This window comes from Neofelis nebulosa, chromosome 10 (genome assembly GCF_028018385.1).
Source record: "Neofelis nebulosa isolate mNeoNeb1 chromosome 10, mNeoNeb1.pri, whole genome shotgun sequence".
NCBI lineage: Eukaryota > Metazoa > Chordata > Mammalia > Carnivora > Felidae > Neofelis > Neofelis nebulosa.
In genome coordinates, this window is record NC_080791.1 from 55505864 (window position 1) to 55522293 (window position 16430).

The window sequence follows — 16430 nt, forward strand, 5'->3', positions numbered from 1 at the left end:
GGCAGGGATGTGGGGGGTGGGGGGAGGGCAAGGCCCCAGAGGAACAGCCTGAGCAAAAGCAGAGGTGTGCGAGGGCCTGCCAAGTTCATGGAGTTGGGGCAGCAGGGAGAGGGGAGAGAAGGGTGGACGGGGTGCAAGCCACAGGGAAAGGAAGGACTCCTTTCAGTTACCCCCCCGAGTAACTCCTTCCCTCAGGTCAGCTCACTCTTCAAATCCTGCGAGAGGGGATGGGGCTTTTCCGGGACAACAGGCTGCCCAGAGCATGTTGGAGGGTGCTAGTCCAAGGATGGAAAGATGGACTCTTTATAGTGTTTATTAAATCAAGGATCAGTTAGGTGTAGGGTGGGGCTAAGTGGGGGAGGACAGAGCTCTCCTTGTCCTGTGGGTGGCTCCTTGGGACCCCTGATGCCCCCTCATGCCCGATCGCTTCCCCCCAACACCTCCTCCCTCAGCACACCCCCAGGACACAGTATTACAAAAGTGAACAAATGCAATGTTTTTCTTCTTTTACAAATGACACGTTTCCATCCCCTGCCGGCAGGGGTGGGGGGAAGGGTGGTTGAAGTAACAGTCCATTACAAAGGCAACAACTTTTATAGAACAAATACAAAGGAAAGAGCCCAGGGCTGGGAAGCTGAGAGCATAAACATTGATGGGGGTACCTGCCACCTGCCCAAAGATGGGTGAGAGAGGCTGTTGGGCTCAGGGCCAGTGGGGACAGAGTCCAGGAGGCCCCTTGGGGCTCCAGGACTGCATCAACTCCTTGCACTTAGAGGCAGTACCGCAGGGGTCAATGGACGAATTTCCAGTCTCAACGCCGGAGGACCCCACTGCAGAGTGGGAAACTGGTAGGGCTGGGATTGGCGTGCCTGAAGCTTCCAGAGGCTCTGAGGTGAACTCACTTAACCTGTGCCATGCAGCTGGTCTCGGGTCTGAGTCCCACCTCGGAGGCCCTTGCCTGTCCTGGGGACGACAGGGAAAGGGTACAAATGGCAGGATGGGGGAGCCCAGGAAGGGGACAGAGGGCATGATTTAGAGAAGACAGAAAAGTGCAAAAGGCCTCGCTGGGAGGCAGGATGCTGGGGCCGGTTATGTCTCCATGGCTCTAGTGCCTTAGATTAGCCATTTGCCCTCTCTGGACTTCAGTGTCCCCACCTGTCACATGAGGAGGTGCACTTGATTTTTTTCTCTAGTCCCTTCTATGACTAAGGTTCTACCCAGCGTTCTAGAGGAAAAGAAAAGGATGAGGTGGGCCTCATGGGCCCAGGGCAAAGCGGGGGCTACCTCATAAAAGAAACTCACGCCCCTGAGTGACTGGACCGTGGGCCCAAGGGGATGCTCAGCCGTGGGCCTGACCTCTTTTCTGCAGCAGTATCGCCCTTCCACCCTCCCCCTGTCACAGGTCAGGTTGGCCCAGGCCTGAAGGAAGGCACTTTGGGGACAAACGGGGAAGGACGGCAGGGGACTGCCGTCTGGGTTTGGCATCTAAGACCTTCTACTTATGGTCTGGGGAGCAACACAGACAGAGGGGCCAGACTTTGCTCCTGGGTGTCGGCCCCAGCCCCAAAGCTCTCCCTAGGTCCACAGCTCTCTGCCGCGCTGCTACAGAGGCCTGCAGGGTGCCCCCTGGCATTGGCACATGAAAATATAAATTACCCAGGCCCTGAGGAAGCCCAGGGCAGCAGTGTGTCAGATGGCCCCGGGCCACACCGTTTGTCACAAAGCGTTGGGGCTCTCTGCAGCCCTTTCCCGGGGGTCTACGCAGTGCAGGGCCACCTTGGGGCTAGAGCCAGGCTGCCGAGGATAGGCACCCTCCCGCACTAGCCGCCGGCACCGCACGCCCTGGCCCACGCTGATGCTCTGCAGTGCTGGCAGGTGGACGAGCAGCATCTCAGGCAGAGGCACCAGGCCCGTGCCTGACAGGTCCAGCTCCTGCAGGGAGCCCAGGCCCGAGAATACCTCAGCTCCCGCCCACTTGAGCTTGGGGTTGCCTGAAAGGTCCAGGACCTGCAAGCCTTGCAACTCACGGAAGCCATGGGGCGCCAGCTGGGGGAGCCCCTGCAGGCTGCCCAGTGACAGATGCGTGAGGCCTGCCAGCCCCCTGAAGGCACCCGGGCCAACGGCAGCCAGCGGGTTGCCATCCAGGCTCAGGTAGCGCAGGGGCAAGTCCCGGAGGTCGGGTACGGTGCGGAGCCGGTTCCAGGCCAGGTTCAGGCTCTGAATGGCGGGTGCGGGCAGGCTGGCGCCTGCAGGGTGGGGCACCAGGCGGTGGATGAGGTTGTGGGAGAGGTCCACGTGCAGCGCCCGGCCCGGGCTGTGGGTCGTGAAGGCAGACACCGAGACCTCTCGGAGCCGGTTGTGGCTGAGGTTCACGTCGCTCAGGGGCGAGCTGGTGAAGCTCTCCGCCGGCAGAGCTGCCAGGCCATTGTGGCTGATGTCGAGTGACTCCAGGTAGCGAAGGCGGGAGAAGGCGGTGGGCGAGATGCTGGTGAGCAGGTTGTGGCTGAGATCCAGGCCTGCCAGCGTGGTATAGCCCGGCCCCGCCAGCACCGACTCGTTCACGGTCTCCAGCCGGTTGGAGGACAGGTCCAAGTGGGCTGTGTCCAGAGGGATGGGCACGGGCACGATGTGGGGGCCCAGGCCGCTGCAGTCCACGCGTGTCAGGCTGAAGCTGTCAAAGAGGCCGAAGGTCTCCACCTCGCACTGGCATCCGGGGAAGCATGGCCGGGTCATCTGGGCCCCGCTCACGGCCAGCAGCAGCAGTGGGAGCAGCAGCAGGGGCCACGGCATGGTGGGGGCTGGAAGGAGAGCCACAGGTGAGGGACGGCAGCAGGCACCCCACACCAGGTGGTTCTGGCCTACCACGTAAGACACGAGCCAGCGTATCTAGGCCCAGCTGGAAGTTGCCACCACCAGTCCTGTCCTCCCAGGACGCTTTCCCTGAACACCCTTCCTCATAAAATTCTGGGTCCCCATTCCTCTCTGGCCTCAGTCTCTCCATCTGTGTGATAAAAGGCCAGGTGGGTGGATGTTAAACTGAAAGCAGCGGAAGGCTTTCTTAGAAAAAGATTAGCAGAGGAAAATGGGCATGTTCTGGCTGACATGAGGGTGGGGACTTGGAATTTTCCAGGCCTCCTTACCAGTCCTGCCGTAGGATGGTGAGGAACCCTGCCGGAAACCCCCTGGACTAGATGGGTCTGGCCCTTCTGGCTCTGATGGGCGAGGGTCCATGGGCTGGTCTTGCCCTAGACCCTGCTGAGGAGGGGTCAGGGTGCTCTATCCAGCTCTGAGCGTGCGCCACGAGCTGGCTGTTACGCTACCCGCCATCACGGCCTGGCCCCACTTAACCTTCACAATTACAGACACCGCAAGGCAGCTACTTCACCAAGACGGAACTGAGATGCAAAGGTTCAGAAAGCTATGCATGGCCACACGTAAGGGGGATGGAACTAGATGGAGTACAGGGGAGGCATGACTCACTGTCGTGCTTTGGCAGTGGCTGGAACCACGTCTGAGACCCATACTCCATCCGCTCAGACGGAGGTCTCGCGCTGTAAGGGGGGCCTGCATTGACTACCCACCTTACCCCTCTTGTGGGTAACAATAGCTGAGTCCACAGTCCTAAGCCCTCTCCCTGGCCTGTCCTCCAGAAGCAGCATACTTCATTCCAATTGGGGACCCTGTGTCTAGACTTCCAGGTGGGCTCTGGGGACACTTGTCCCAAGCCCCACCCCCACCCCCACCCCCCGCCCTGTCCCTCCCTACCCAAAGCTGATATAGCTGTTATGCCTCTTTGGCCCTTTCTTTAACCCAGGGCAGGCAGCTGGGCTGACTCCCTCATCTGGAAGAAGGACTAGAGGCTCAGAGAGGACCTGGGTTTTATCCCAAACTAGTAAAAAGCAGGGCAGGACTAGAACCCACGCCTGCTCAGCCCCAATTCCGCTATTTTCATCTGCTGCCTCAAGCAGGGCTGGTCAGGTGGCCAGTGGAGACAGGCCCACGAGGCGCTCTCCCCACTGCCACTTGCCATGACGCAAGCCACTACCCTCCCCTGGCCTCGGTTTCCCTCCCTGTATGATTCTAACAGCAGCTGCCAGCGACGCCAGACCTGCATGTGTTGTCACCTTCATTCCTCACACCCATGCACATCTGTGTGACCCAGAGCCTGAGCTCACACCCACCGTAGCTCCATGGACAGAGGTGCTGGGGGAGGGGCTCACAGGGGGATGAGAGAGAAGGTTGAGTAATGAAGGCCTCTAACCGGACAGTCTGTGGTTCCCACCCCCCCCCCCCTCCTGCCACACAGTGACCACTCCACCCGGGAGACAGAAGGCACCCTGCCTCACCCCAGCAGGTCTCTTCACCTGGCGTGGCCCTGCTCTGCCCCCCTGCCCAGTCTCCCCTTCCCCACCTGCCCCTACTGGCCTTCAGGGAGGGGGTAAAGGGGAGGGAGAAGCGGGATAGCATTACTAGCCCTACATGAAACTTTAAAGGGGCCGTCATTTGATCCACACTCTGGCTCTGCACAGGGACAGCGAGAAGTGGGGCTCTTCTCTCCGCCCCCCTCTGTGGGCCTCTCCTCTCCCACCCCTTTCTTTTGTAGAGGCCAATTTGAGGATTAAACCCGGCCCAGGTGCATCCTGGACTTTGTCCCAACTGAGGCAGGACAGAGTGTTCCAGTGTCTGGAACCAAAAGGAAAATATTGAGTTGCTCCAGGCCCCCTTTGTTCTGTTGGGTGAGCTTCTCACCACAGGGGTTCATTACCACTCAGAGCCCCACCTTCCCTGCCAAGCCTATTTGTCCATACCCATCCTTCCTGGGGTTTAAACAAACATCACACACACACACACACAATGGCCCTGAGATTGCACTTTGGTTCCCCAAGGTGATTATACAATGTGCCTATTAAATGCCAGATGGCCCCTCGTGAGCTCCTGCTTATGTAACCGGCAGCCCAGACACAGCCCAAACCTTCCCTCCAGAGCAGGGGCCTCTTACTGCCCTCCCCGGGCCTTAGCCTGTCCTCTGTACCACAGGCAATAATCCCTGCCCTGCCCTCCTCAGGTCAGGTGATTCAACTCCCACCAAAGTGCAATGCAAACTGTGAAGAGCTGTGCACGAATGCAAGGTGGTCATTCCTGGGCCGCTGGAGACACAACAGCAGACGTAAAGGGAGCAGGAGCACAGATCGAGACCCACCTGGATGACTGTGCTCGCCAGTGTTCCCAGGGCAGCCCAGACAAGGTCCGCGCTCAGCCCTGCACAGGGGCCACTGCTCCGGGCCTCACACTGGCAGTGGAAAGTGCTGACGGGGACAGTCGGAGCCTGTCCCCATTATGGGCTAGTGCCGGACTCACATTCTCTCCCACATCTGCGGTCACTCCAGGAGGTCAGCATCTTGTGTCCATTTTAGAGTAAACCGAGGACGCGAAAGGGAAGGTGACAGAGCCTGGAACTGAATTCAGGCCTCGGTGACCTTATAACTGGTTTGGTTCAAGTGGAACACGCACTTCTGTATTAGCTGAGAAGAGAAGAGCTAAGTGGCGAGAGTTGTAAGGCCACCTCTGGCTGCCACTCAGTGGTTCTGGGGCTTTCATGAGGTCACAGGAGAGCCCAGAGGCCTCTCAGAGGTCTCCTAGGAGGTTGAAAGAAGGGAGAAACCCCTGAGATGCCTTACAACGTGGACCCAGAAGGGGGCAAAGGCAGAGGTGTGTGGGTTGGTGGTCTTTGAGGGTCATTGCCCTTGTCCTGCTCTGAGGAGATGTCCCCTCTGGGAGGGATGCCTTATGTATGCATGTCTCAGAGATGCTAGGGTCTGCCACTATTGCTCTAAGCCCTTAGCAAAAGGCTCAGGGGCCAAGGGGAAGGCAGAACTTTCTCAGAAGGAGACCGAGGGAAGATAAGGAAAATTCCTGCCAGGGGCACAGCTCTCTAGAGTTTACAGAAGGCCTCTGCTCGTTTGATGCCATGAGGGCAGCAGAGCAGGGCATGAAATCTGGCACTTTAGTGATGAGGCGGCCGTGACCCAGTGTGCAGTGACTTGTCCACGGATTCCCCGTGAGGAGGTGGTGTTCAGGCTCTGGTCTGCTCATTCCAGGCCTAGGGCTTCCCAGCCCGCTCAGGATGGCTGCTGAGACTCAGGAAGTCCCCTGGGGATCTTACAAAGTCCATAAAAGTCATGCTCAGAAAAGCCTGCGGCTTCACAGAGGGGGCTGATGCCATAATGCTAGGTATCATAAGGATAAATTGCATGTCTAGGAAAATTATAACTATGCATTAAAAACAACAACCACCACCCAGATCCTAATTTTGGAAAGTCTAGAAGAAAATCTATCCATACAACAGGAGTTTCTCTTTAGATGGTAGAACCGTTGAGTGATTTAAGCATGGCTTAATCTCCTTTTCTACCCCTATTTCCTCTCTTACGGTAAAAAAATGCATGCAACACACTGGCAAACATACTAACAGAGCCTCCTGAGAGAGTGCCCCGTGGCCATCTCTGCTTTCTCTGATCTTGTGTAGCTACTATCTCTGAGCCTCAGTCTCCTCATCTGTAAAATGGAGATATTAATAGCCACCTCCCGGGACTATCATGGGGACGAAATGAAACGATGGCAGGGCGGCACCTGGCAGCCTTCCTAGCACATGGGGAGAATGCAGTGTGGGCTCCCCCGCCTTCCTCCACAGACAGGGAGCAGGTGCGTGGGCACCAGCGGAGGGCGGGGGCTGCCCCATCTCTCTTCTTCCTTGCTTCGGCACACACGTATCAGACGTGTCCAAGCTCTTATCGGCACCCTCTGGAAGAGCGATTCTTTCCTGGGAGGCCCGAGTTTCTCAACAGCGCTGCTGGCTCTGGGAAGGGATGAGTAATGGGAGTTCCCCTTGACAAAAACCACCAGCCTCAGCGTCGTGGGCAGAGAAGGCCTTCACAGCCAGAAACCTTGGACACTAATTTGCAGGGTGAACCAGGCAAGTCATTTTACATCTTTGGACCAGTTCCTTAGACTATGAGTCTGGGATGGAAATGATGGTCCTTATCAGCCTCAGAGGGGACTGTGAAGGTGAAGTCGAACGTTCCTATAGAGAAATGGGGCCCCCGGGGGTGGAGGCCACATAATGGAAAGGTGGTGCCTTTTGATCTCACCTATAGCCCTATCCACTGCAGAGGTCACGAATCAATCACAGCACCGCTTCCCGGGGCCCTGCACAGGGTCTCCGAGCTATTCCTGACACGGTGCTCTAGGAGGGCTCGACCCACTGATCAGAGTTGGGGCTGAAGACAAAGACTGGCATTCTGGGATCAGTTCCCTGATTTGAAGGAGCTGCAACACTGGGAAGCAGTCTCCAACACTGGGAAGCAGTGCCAAACTGGGCAACTCTGGGAAGCGATTCCCTCTCCCTGAGCCCGTTTTCTCACCGAAAATGGAGACAGCAAGCCCTTCCTCGAGGGGTTGCTGTGAGGATCAGAGACCACAGGGCCAGGACTTGACAGATGAACAGTGGATGGCTCTCCTAGGTTACACGGTAGAAGGGGCCCCCAGAGAGGGCCGCCGAGGCCCCTCCCCATCCCTCTCACCACTCTCTGGGGCTGAAGGGGAGGACAACTGTGCATGGTGACAAGACAGACCCTGGAGGACAGTCAGGGGTGCCTGCCTTAGTCCCTGCTCTGCCTGGCCTGTTCCCTCTGCGGATAGGTCCCGTCTCCCCTCTGGGCCTCAGCTTCTCTAGCTTCACAGTAAGAGGCTGAGTCTAGACAGTGCAGCTCTAGCATTTCAGGAGTCCAGAACTTATCAGGAGCGTTTACTAAATCTCTACGAAGTGCAGGGCGTGCTGGGCAAGGCCATGTGAGGTATATGTTGGGTGGGTTTTGGGGGTACCAGGGCCCCTGTCCTCATGAGGCTTACAGACCAGCCGTGGGGACGGGAGACCAGCTCAGAACAAGGTCACTAACGCTTGTCTCGGACCCAGAAGACCAGGCCTCTAGTGCCAAGGTCTGCCACTCCCTGTGTGACCCTCATGGTTTTCATTATTTCTTTGAGCCTTGGTTTTCTCATCTGTGTAACAGTATGAACTCTGTCTCCCTCTTGGGACCTGTGATCTACCCTGGGGAGAAAGGGAGAGGCGGACAGGGGGCCACCATTGAAGCTGAGGGAGGAAAGGGATCTTTGGCCCAAGATGTATCACTTCTTTTCCAAACCCCGACCTGCGGATCAAAGACACTGGTCAGCCAGCTTACAGAACACGAGGGGTTAGAAACTACCCACTCTGGGGGCACCTGGGTGGCTCAGTCGGTTGAGCGGTTGAGCCGGCTCAGGTCACGATCTCATGGCTTGTGAGTTTGAACCCCGCGTCGGGCTCTGTGCCGACGGCTCAGAGCCTGGAGCCTGCTCCTTGGTCTGGGTCTCTCTCTCTCTCTCTCTCTCTCTCTCTGCCCCTCCCCCGCTCATGCTGCCTCTCTCTGTCTCTCAAAAATAAATAAACATTAACAAATTAAAAAAAAAAAAAAGAAACGCCCCGCTCTGGGTTCAGGGAACACAGCATAAGGTCCTCCGGGCAGGGGCCATGAGTTACTCCTTGGTGCGCCCACTGTGACACTAGGAAAGTCTGCTGATGGCCCCGTGAGGTCAAAAGACTAAGCAGTGTGGCTATTTACTAACAGACTCCGGGTAGGTCTCCCTGGTAGGAGAGCCTCCAGAACAGCTTGGCCCACATCACTCCCCTTCCCAAAAACCTCCCAACTTCTACTTGTACCCGCAGAAATCCAGTTCTCGCTGGCACAGGGCATCTGTCAGCTGTCCCCACCGTCCTCCCTCCCCTAGCTGAGCCCCCATCTTGATCCGAACCCACGGTGGTGACCTCTGGGCAACTCCCGGCCCTGTCACGCTTCCTCAAATTCAGAGAGTTCAGGGCTGGGGGACTGGAGGGTCCCCCACGATAACGCACGGGTAACGGAGGCCCGGAGTGGGCGGTGACAACAAGGAAATGGCAGAGCAGGACCTGGGTCTCGATGCCTCACCACTGCCAGCTGCACCCGCACCCACACCCACCTGGCCTGCCCTGGCCCCGCCAGTGGAACAAAGCCTGCTCTGTCCACCGGGGGCCCCCGGGGCCACCTCTCCCTCCCTGGGCCTCTCACATCATCCACGCGGATGCACACTGACTATGTTCTCTACTGTTCTTTACCTGCCCATCTCCCGACTGGAAGTGCGGCCAGCTTGGGACCCTGACTCTCTCTGCCATCTTCACCTGTTTATTCCTTCCCCCCAGACCTGCACCGGGGTCAGAGCCAGGCCTGGCAGGCACGGCAAATGCTGTCGGGTGAGTGGACGGCCCAGCAGTTCAGGATCAACTGCGGGATTCAGACCCAGGTGAAAGTCCAGCCCTGTACCTACTCGCCTGGTTGAGTCTCCGTGTCCCCAATAGGGAGGACAACACAGGGTTGGTAAAAGCATGAAGGGACGGCGTGTGGAACACTTGGCTCAATGTCTGCCTCATGCTAAGTGCCCAGTGCACGGCAGACGGTGATGGTGATGGTGTACTGAGATTCCAGAAGGCAATGACCATGTTATTCTCCTTTATGTTCCCCCCTACCCAAGTCCCCAGTGCAGCGCCAGGCACCTGGCAGGTCTGTGACCGGCTGTACGAATGTTCTTGGGTCCGTGCGCTGGTATCGGCTGGCCAGGCCCCAAACCCTCTTCCCCTCCTCCCCTGAGAGCTGTGTAGAGCGAGGGGTTCTAGCTTGGGCCGTCCTGGCCCCACGTGCCTGCCCCCGGTGCTGCACCACAGCATTTCTGGCCCCAAGATTTGCCAGCTTCGGGGCGCCTGGGTGGCGCAGTCGGTTAAGCGTCCGACTTCAGCCAGGTCACGATCTCGCGGTCTGTGAGTTCGAGCCCCGCGTCGGGCTCTGGGCTGATGGCTCGGAGCCTGGAGCCTGTTTCCGATTCTGTGTCTCCCTCTCTCTCTGCCCCTCCCCCGTTCATGCTCTGTCTCTCTCTGTCCCAAAAATAAATTTAAAAACGTTGAAAAAAAAAATTAAAAAAAAAAAAGATTTGCCAGCTTCTCACCACCCCTGCAAGAGGGAGCTCCTGGCACAGGGATGAGGTGGGGAGGAGGCTGAACCTTCGGTTGGACCAGGGCCCCAGCACCCACCTGAGGCAGACTTTTGCCTCCACCAGCTGCTCAATGTTGAGCTGCCTCCCGCCGGGCTCCCTTTGCCATGAGCTCACTTGAGATGATGCCAACGAAATCCCCAGGTGGAAGTTCCATTAGCATCCTGCCCACCCCTCCCCCACCCCCGCCACTTCGTCAGCTCTGGAAACGCAAGGCAAAAAGAATTTCAGGGCCAAACTCCCAGAGCCTTGAGGGCTGGCTCTCCCGACACGATCGCTAATGCCGCACATCTGTACAAACACGTCGGCTCACCACACACTTCTACGTCACCGTCTCACTTCGGCCTCATCACCGTCCTTGACCGCAGGTAGGGATTACTGTCCCTATTTTGCAGACAAAGAGATGACACTGTTCCGCTGGGCAGTCGAAGAACCAGGTCTCGAATCCAGATGTCTGAGCTCCAAACCCTTCCTTAGGCCACTGTGACTCTACTTCCAAATGGGCCCGTGTGGGTGACGGCTAGAGCCGATCGTGCTGGACTCTAATTACGTTTACCTGTCTGTCTTCCTGGGAGTAGGGATGGGATCAGGTTGATTTTTATGTCCTTGGAGCTAAGGAAGCACTGGAGCTGGCACAGAGCCGGTATTATATGAAGATATACCAGGCATGTAGAATACTATTATTTCCCCAAACGGTACCTCTCAACCTTTCCAATGCCTCGACTATTAGCTGTTCAGGCACTCTGTAAGCTCAGCAGGTTAGACAGCGCTGTGTCTATCCTGCAGTTGCGTAAAGAGACCCAGAGACGTTTGGTGATCTGTCCAGAGTCACGCAGCCCGTGAAGACAGGGGCTGGACTCAGGATCCAGGAACTCTGACACCCAGAGCCTGGCCTCCTCGGTGACATTATCCCTGGTGAAGGTGGGCCCTGGAGGCCCAGCAACCTTGCCTAAGGAGGATGATCTACAGAGAGATGGGCCAGGCTCCCCATACTATTTTCGCCAGGCAGCGTATCTTCTTCCTGAAGCTTGCCAAGTTCCCTTCGGTGTAACGCAGAATGTGGGGACACACGAGGAGGCAGTATGGGGCAGAGGAATGGGTTTTGCAGCCAGGTAGACCGGGCTCCAACCCCAGAGGGCCTCTCCTGCTAGGAGGCTTGCACGTGCCCTCACCTGAGTCCGAGCTTTCATCTGTAACATGCTTGAGAATTCTAGTATTGCTCCCAGCAGGTCACTGGGATGATTACACAAGGTAAAATGAAAACTCAGCCTCGGGCCTGGCACGCTTTGGTGCTCACTGTGTGTGGGTTCCTGCCCCCAGTGACACCTTGCAGGGGCCAGGAAAGAAAAAGGAGCTTCGACACCAGCTGATCTGAAAGCGAGGCAGTGGCAGGGTTTAGAGAAGAATCCAAAATGCATCCTCAAGCCTTGGATTCTCTTCCAGTGCACCATCCAGGGCCCTACCAGGGCCACTAGTGCTGACCAGGATCTATCTGGGAATTGGGAAGGGGGTTTGGAAAGGTTGCAGGAGCCAAAGCAGGCTGAAGCAGTTGTGGCGCACATGTGGCGGAATGAGGACAGAAGGAGAATCAGCGGTTATGCCTGGGTAGGTGGGTCACTATCTTCCCCTCTCTCATCCCCCCAAGCCAGGCAGTTACCTCGCCTTGCCCAGGTCGGGCTCAGCAGGCCTCATGACTTGGACTGCTACAACAGCCTTATTCCTGGCCCCCTGCCTCCAACTGTCAGCCCTGCTGGGCGTCGGAGTACAGTCCCAACAGAAGAATCGGCCCTCACCACCCCTCCCACTTAAAACCCCTCCCACAAAGAGAGCTTGCCACGCTAGAAGCCTATCTTGCTTCTAGGGCCCCACACCTTTGCACAGGTTGTCCCCTGTGATGAAGATGACAGAGATGTCCTTCCTTTCTTTGTCCACCCCGCAAATGCACACATTCAAGTCCAAAGCCACCTTCTCTGTGAGGCCTAATCTGCCCCTCATCCAACAAAAGGTCGCGGTCCTCCTAAGCTCCTATGGCCCCTGGGCAGCTCCTGTCAAAGTATGACACACTTTGTGGTCTGTGGCCATCTTCGTATCTGTGTCCAGCTCGTCTCCCGTGTGGGGCCTGGCCAGGTGAAAGGGGACAGAGCAGATGAGAGAGAGCTTCCTCCTGCTTGGTGAGGGCAACAATTGGCTCAAGCTTCCAGGAGACTGAGGGCCCCGCCAAGTGGTGAAATCAGGTTTAGGACCGCAGTCGATGCTGTCTCTGCCTTCTGTTGTCAGTGCAATCCAACAACGTAAGGCAGACCACAAACCTCGTGTCATTTTGTTAGCACACGTAATTCATTATGCCACTTGACACAACAGATCAGTGAGACGGGAATTACTACCATTCACATTTGAAGGATGAGGAGACTAAGAACCAGAGGTAAAGTTACCTGCCCGAGGCCACAGGGCTAAGAAGCAATGGAGTGGGGGTAAAATCTAGGTTCTTGACTAACTCTGCCTGCAGACTGGTCTCCCAGTCTCCAACACCACCCACAAACCAGAGGAAGTTTCCTTAGAATTACCAATCCCACTCTATTATGCCTGCTTAAACCCTCCGGCAGCTCTCTACCACCTACAGGTTCAAATTCCAGCTCCTAAGCCTGGCATTCAAGGCCCTCATCTTTGGCCTCTGCCTTCCCTTCCTGCTGAAGTCCAATTCCCACCCCCCAAACACACACCTTGCATCTGATAGTCCACAATGCTGACCACCTCTGTCTGTGTTATCAGAAAACACAGAGCCATGCAGTGGTGTTCCTCAGTGGGAGACACTTCCTGCTTCCTGGACATATTCCCCGGCTTCCCCTGGCTGCGAGTTCCAGCCTTCCCTTCCAGGGCTGCAGGGGCTCCAGGCCCCCCTCACTTCATCCCTCCCTAACTTCAAAGACACCTCTCCTCCCCCTCATTCAACACAGCAAATTAGTGCCTGGGAACTTCTCAAGTCAGAATGGAGGTGTGTGTTAAACATCAAAGTGTCCCCAGGTTCTGGGGTCTCAACCAGTCAGCAACAACAGCAAGGGAGGGGAGAAGTCAACACCTTCCTTTCCAGAAGGTAAACTGAAGCCCATTAAGGGAACGGATAGTGCCCACGGTAGCCTCCTTCCTATGTGAGTGGGTCGTGGCCCTCCTTCACATCTGCAGCATCTGGTAAAATTCTAGGTTAAAGACTGGTGCAGGGTAGGGGGTGAGGGGGGCAGGGGAGTGAAAGTGTAAGGTTACTATCTTCACCACTCAGGATCAAAGGCCCAGCAGAGTCCCACCCCTGAGCCCTCCCTCACTATCAGACCTAGGCTCCGCAAGTCTGGACTTCTCTGAAGGGTAGAGCAGGCAGGGAGGAAGGATGGGAGAAGAGTTCCTGAGTCACCTCCTCGCCCCGGCCAAGTGTGGGCGGCAGGCTCTCAGGCGGGTTCCCGCTGCGCAGGTAATCCCCACCGCCAGCTCCTCGCCCCCACTCACAACAGGGTGACTGTGACTCCGAGAGGCTGAGCAACTCGCCCAGAGCCGGACTGTGGGCCCGTGGCCGTCCCATCGGAAACCAGTAGGTGCCCGGTTCCTGCTCTCTGCAGGCCAGCTGAGGGTACTGGAGCGGGCGCCGCGGACGCGCCCGGATCCCAGGAGCCCATAAGCCGTCGCCTCCTCACCTACAGGATCGGAGGGCTGGTCCCCCCACCAGCCCCCGGGGGCGGGACGCCAGCGGAGAGGGGATCTCAAAGCGGAGCCGGGGGCTGGGGCCGGCCTCTCCGCCGACCAGACACGTCTCTCTCGGTCACATACACTCGCACCGAGAAGATCAGGGCGGGCAAACCCAGCTGCCGGCTCCTTTCCTGTCTCCGGCCCCCCGCCGGGGCCCAGGACTGGCCGCTTCCCTCTCTCGTCCGAGCTTGTTCGGCTGGGGCGTCCGGCACGCTCCTCCCAGCCCCAGGCCAGTCCGCTAGCGCGACTGACCAACCGCCCCCCCCCCCCATCCTATCCCCTCGCAGCACTAAGGACCCCAGGAGGTGAAGGAGGGGAGGGCTGCCAGCGCCCCTGCCCGGGCTGCAGGGGGAGGAGGACCAGGGCTGTTGCCCGAGGAACCAGGAGAAAAGTTTGAAGTCAAGTCTGGGGCCCCGGTGGACAGCAGGGGAGCGAGGAGCTGGGGCGGTGTCTGGATCTAGGCGCGCATACACTCCACGGACACCCAACCCAGACACGTCGACAGGCACAGACCACGTACGCGGACACACAACGATGCGCCCACCCACACCCAAACGCTAGCCCACAGAACGTGGACACAGGCACCAAACAGCTACGCAAAGCCACAAATACACAAAGGCGCAGGCAGATGCACGTCCCCGGATCCAAATCCACAAAGACCCACAAACGCGTGATGCACGTGTCCACACAAAGACCCCAGAGGCGCCGGCTCCCGGTCAGAGCCTTTGTCTCCTGGAAGCCCTCTCCCCTTAGTTCGGGCTCCCTACCCCGGCCGAGGCCGGGGCGTCCGGCAGCGGCTGCCGACGCCCTGGGTCCACGAAAAGTTGAGGGGCCCTGGGCCCGCCCCCAGAGTCCAGCGCCGCCCGCCTGCCCGCCGGATGGGGCGGCGAGGTTGGGGTCGTGGGCTCTGGACCTTCTCCCTCAGCGCAGACTCCCGCTCCACCCGGGACCCGCACCCACCTGGAAGCCTGCGCCTCAGCCGCCTCGGCGCGCTCACCCAGGCGGCCCGGCCGCGGGCCCTTCGGCCGGCGCTTTTCTCCGCGCGGCGCGGCCCGCCCCCCCGGCCCCCGCCCGCCTCTGGGAGCCCACCCCCCCCCACCCCCCCGCCCCGCGGCCCCGCCTGCCAGGCGCCCAGTGGCGGCTCGGGCCCGCAGCTTGGCGACCTAGGGAGTGTCGCCAAAGTGCCGGCTTTCCCGGCGCGCGCCCGCCCCGCCCCCCGCCCGCCTGCCGAGCCCGAGCCGAGCCCGGGTTCCACCCTAGGGAGCGTCTCAAAAGTGCGCACGCAGCTCCCGCCCACTCCAGTCGGCCTGGCTCCCAGCTTCCTGCAACCGGGATCCCTGCCCCCTCCCCCGGAGCGCCTGAGCAACCTCAGCAGATGGCCGCACGGTCGGGAACATCTGGAGGTCGCCAGAGAGAGAGAGAGAGAGAGAGAGAGAGAGAGGGAGAGAGAGAGAGAGTGTGTGTGTGTGTGTAAGACAGAGGGTGGGGGGGATGTTGGTAAGAAAGAGATTGGGTGGGTGAGGGTCCCCTTTTCTCGAGTTCAACCCCGTTTTTTTTTTTTAATGAGTGAAAAAGAGGTCCAGAGACTTTAGTGAGAAGTACATCAGGAATCTGAAACTGAAAGACTGACTGAAAGACGAACCCACGGAGAGGAGAGAGACAGGCTCAGGCAGAAAACCTGGGGAAAGAGAAGGAAAGCAGCAGACTAATTTTTTCTGAAGGGGACCGTGGACTGCTGGTTGGATTTCTAAGAAGGGAAACTGTGTGTGTGAGTAGGCACCGGTTTATTCCTCCCTCTGCAGTCCATCCTCTCTTCACCCCTTTTTATGGTTGTAAGGGCAGGAAGACATAAAACAACCCAAAACTTTTAAAAGTGGGGGTCGGGGGAGAAATCCCTATGTGGGGTTGGCGCACAGGGTGAGTTTGAGTCTCCCAGTCTACACGCTTAGACAGGGATGAGGGAGGTTGTTAGGCACCCCCCAGGTATCTGGGCCAGGGGTTGAGGGAGGTTTTGGTCTTGACCCTGGACCTCCCAGGAACTTTCTGTTGTTGGAGAGGGCCCCTGGGTGCAGAGACTGGGCAATGTTCCCCCTGCAGTGGCCCAGACTCGCACTCCCAGTCTTTTTGATCCTTATTTATTACTTTTTTTTTTTAATTACAAAAAGTTGCTTGGGCTTGTGTGTATATGTGTGCCTGTCTGCCTGGGGAAGGAGGGAGGTACGTAGAGAGATGGGGAAGGAGGAGAAGAGGCCTCAGGGCAGCAAAATTGAATCTGCTGCACGGAGAACAAAGTACTCTTGCAAGTCCTCCCAGCACTCAGTCACTGTGTGGTCCTGAAGGCGCCACTCACCTGGGCTGAGACCCCCCAGTCCCTGCTGGTTAGGGAGGTGAAGGGAGAAGGCTGGGAGCCCCATCTTATCAGTGCAGCACAGGAAGAGCTCACCCCTCTCCTCTGCCCATTGTCCTCCCGGAGTTAGAAACCCAGCTGCCAGAAGTGGAGGCCAGAGGGACCAACCAGCCCTTCGCATCAGTCTTTGAAATTGTACCATAGGCTCCTTTGCATCCAGTCACCTCCTCACAGTGGAGCT

General features: G+C 58.0%; 1 protein-coding gene across 5 annotated transcripts; it reads right to left on the reverse strand.

Annotated features, from left to right (window-relative positions):
- Nucleotides 1-297: 297 nt before the first annotated feature.
- TSKU (tsukushi, small leucine rich proteoglycan) lies at nt 298-14902 on the reverse strand. Of its 5 annotated transcripts, none has more exons than XM_058687699.1 (2): nt 14803-14902; nt 298-2798 (listed from the first exon to the last, which is right to left on the reverse strand). In XM_058687699.1, the coding sequence occupies exon 2, from the start codon at nt 2788-2790 to the stop codon at nt 1717-1719; it is 1074 nt and encodes a 357-aa protein (XP_058543682.1). In that variant the 5' UTR covers nt 2791-2798; nt 14803-14902; the 3' UTR covers nt 298-1716. The 5 variants fall into 5 exon arrangements, with proteins under 5 accessions (XP_058543682.1, XP_058543684.1, XP_058543681.1 ...); XM_058687701.1 differs by lacking the exon at nt 14803-14902 and adding an exon at nt 13791-14016; XM_058687698.1 differs by lacking the exon at nt 14803-14902 and adding an exon at nt 13606-13764.
- Between the last annotated feature and the right edge of the window lie 1528 nt (nt 14903-16430).

Coding starts and splice junctions, on each gene's coding strand:
- TSKU (XM_058687697.1), bottom strand. CDS start 3,231: ATGGACCCTCGCCCATCAGAGCCAGAAGGGCCAGACCCATCTAGTCCA. Junction 2,799..3,140: donor ACCATCCTACGGCAGGACTG/GTAAGGAGGCCT, acceptor CTCTCCTTCCAG/CCCCCACCATGCCGTGGCCC.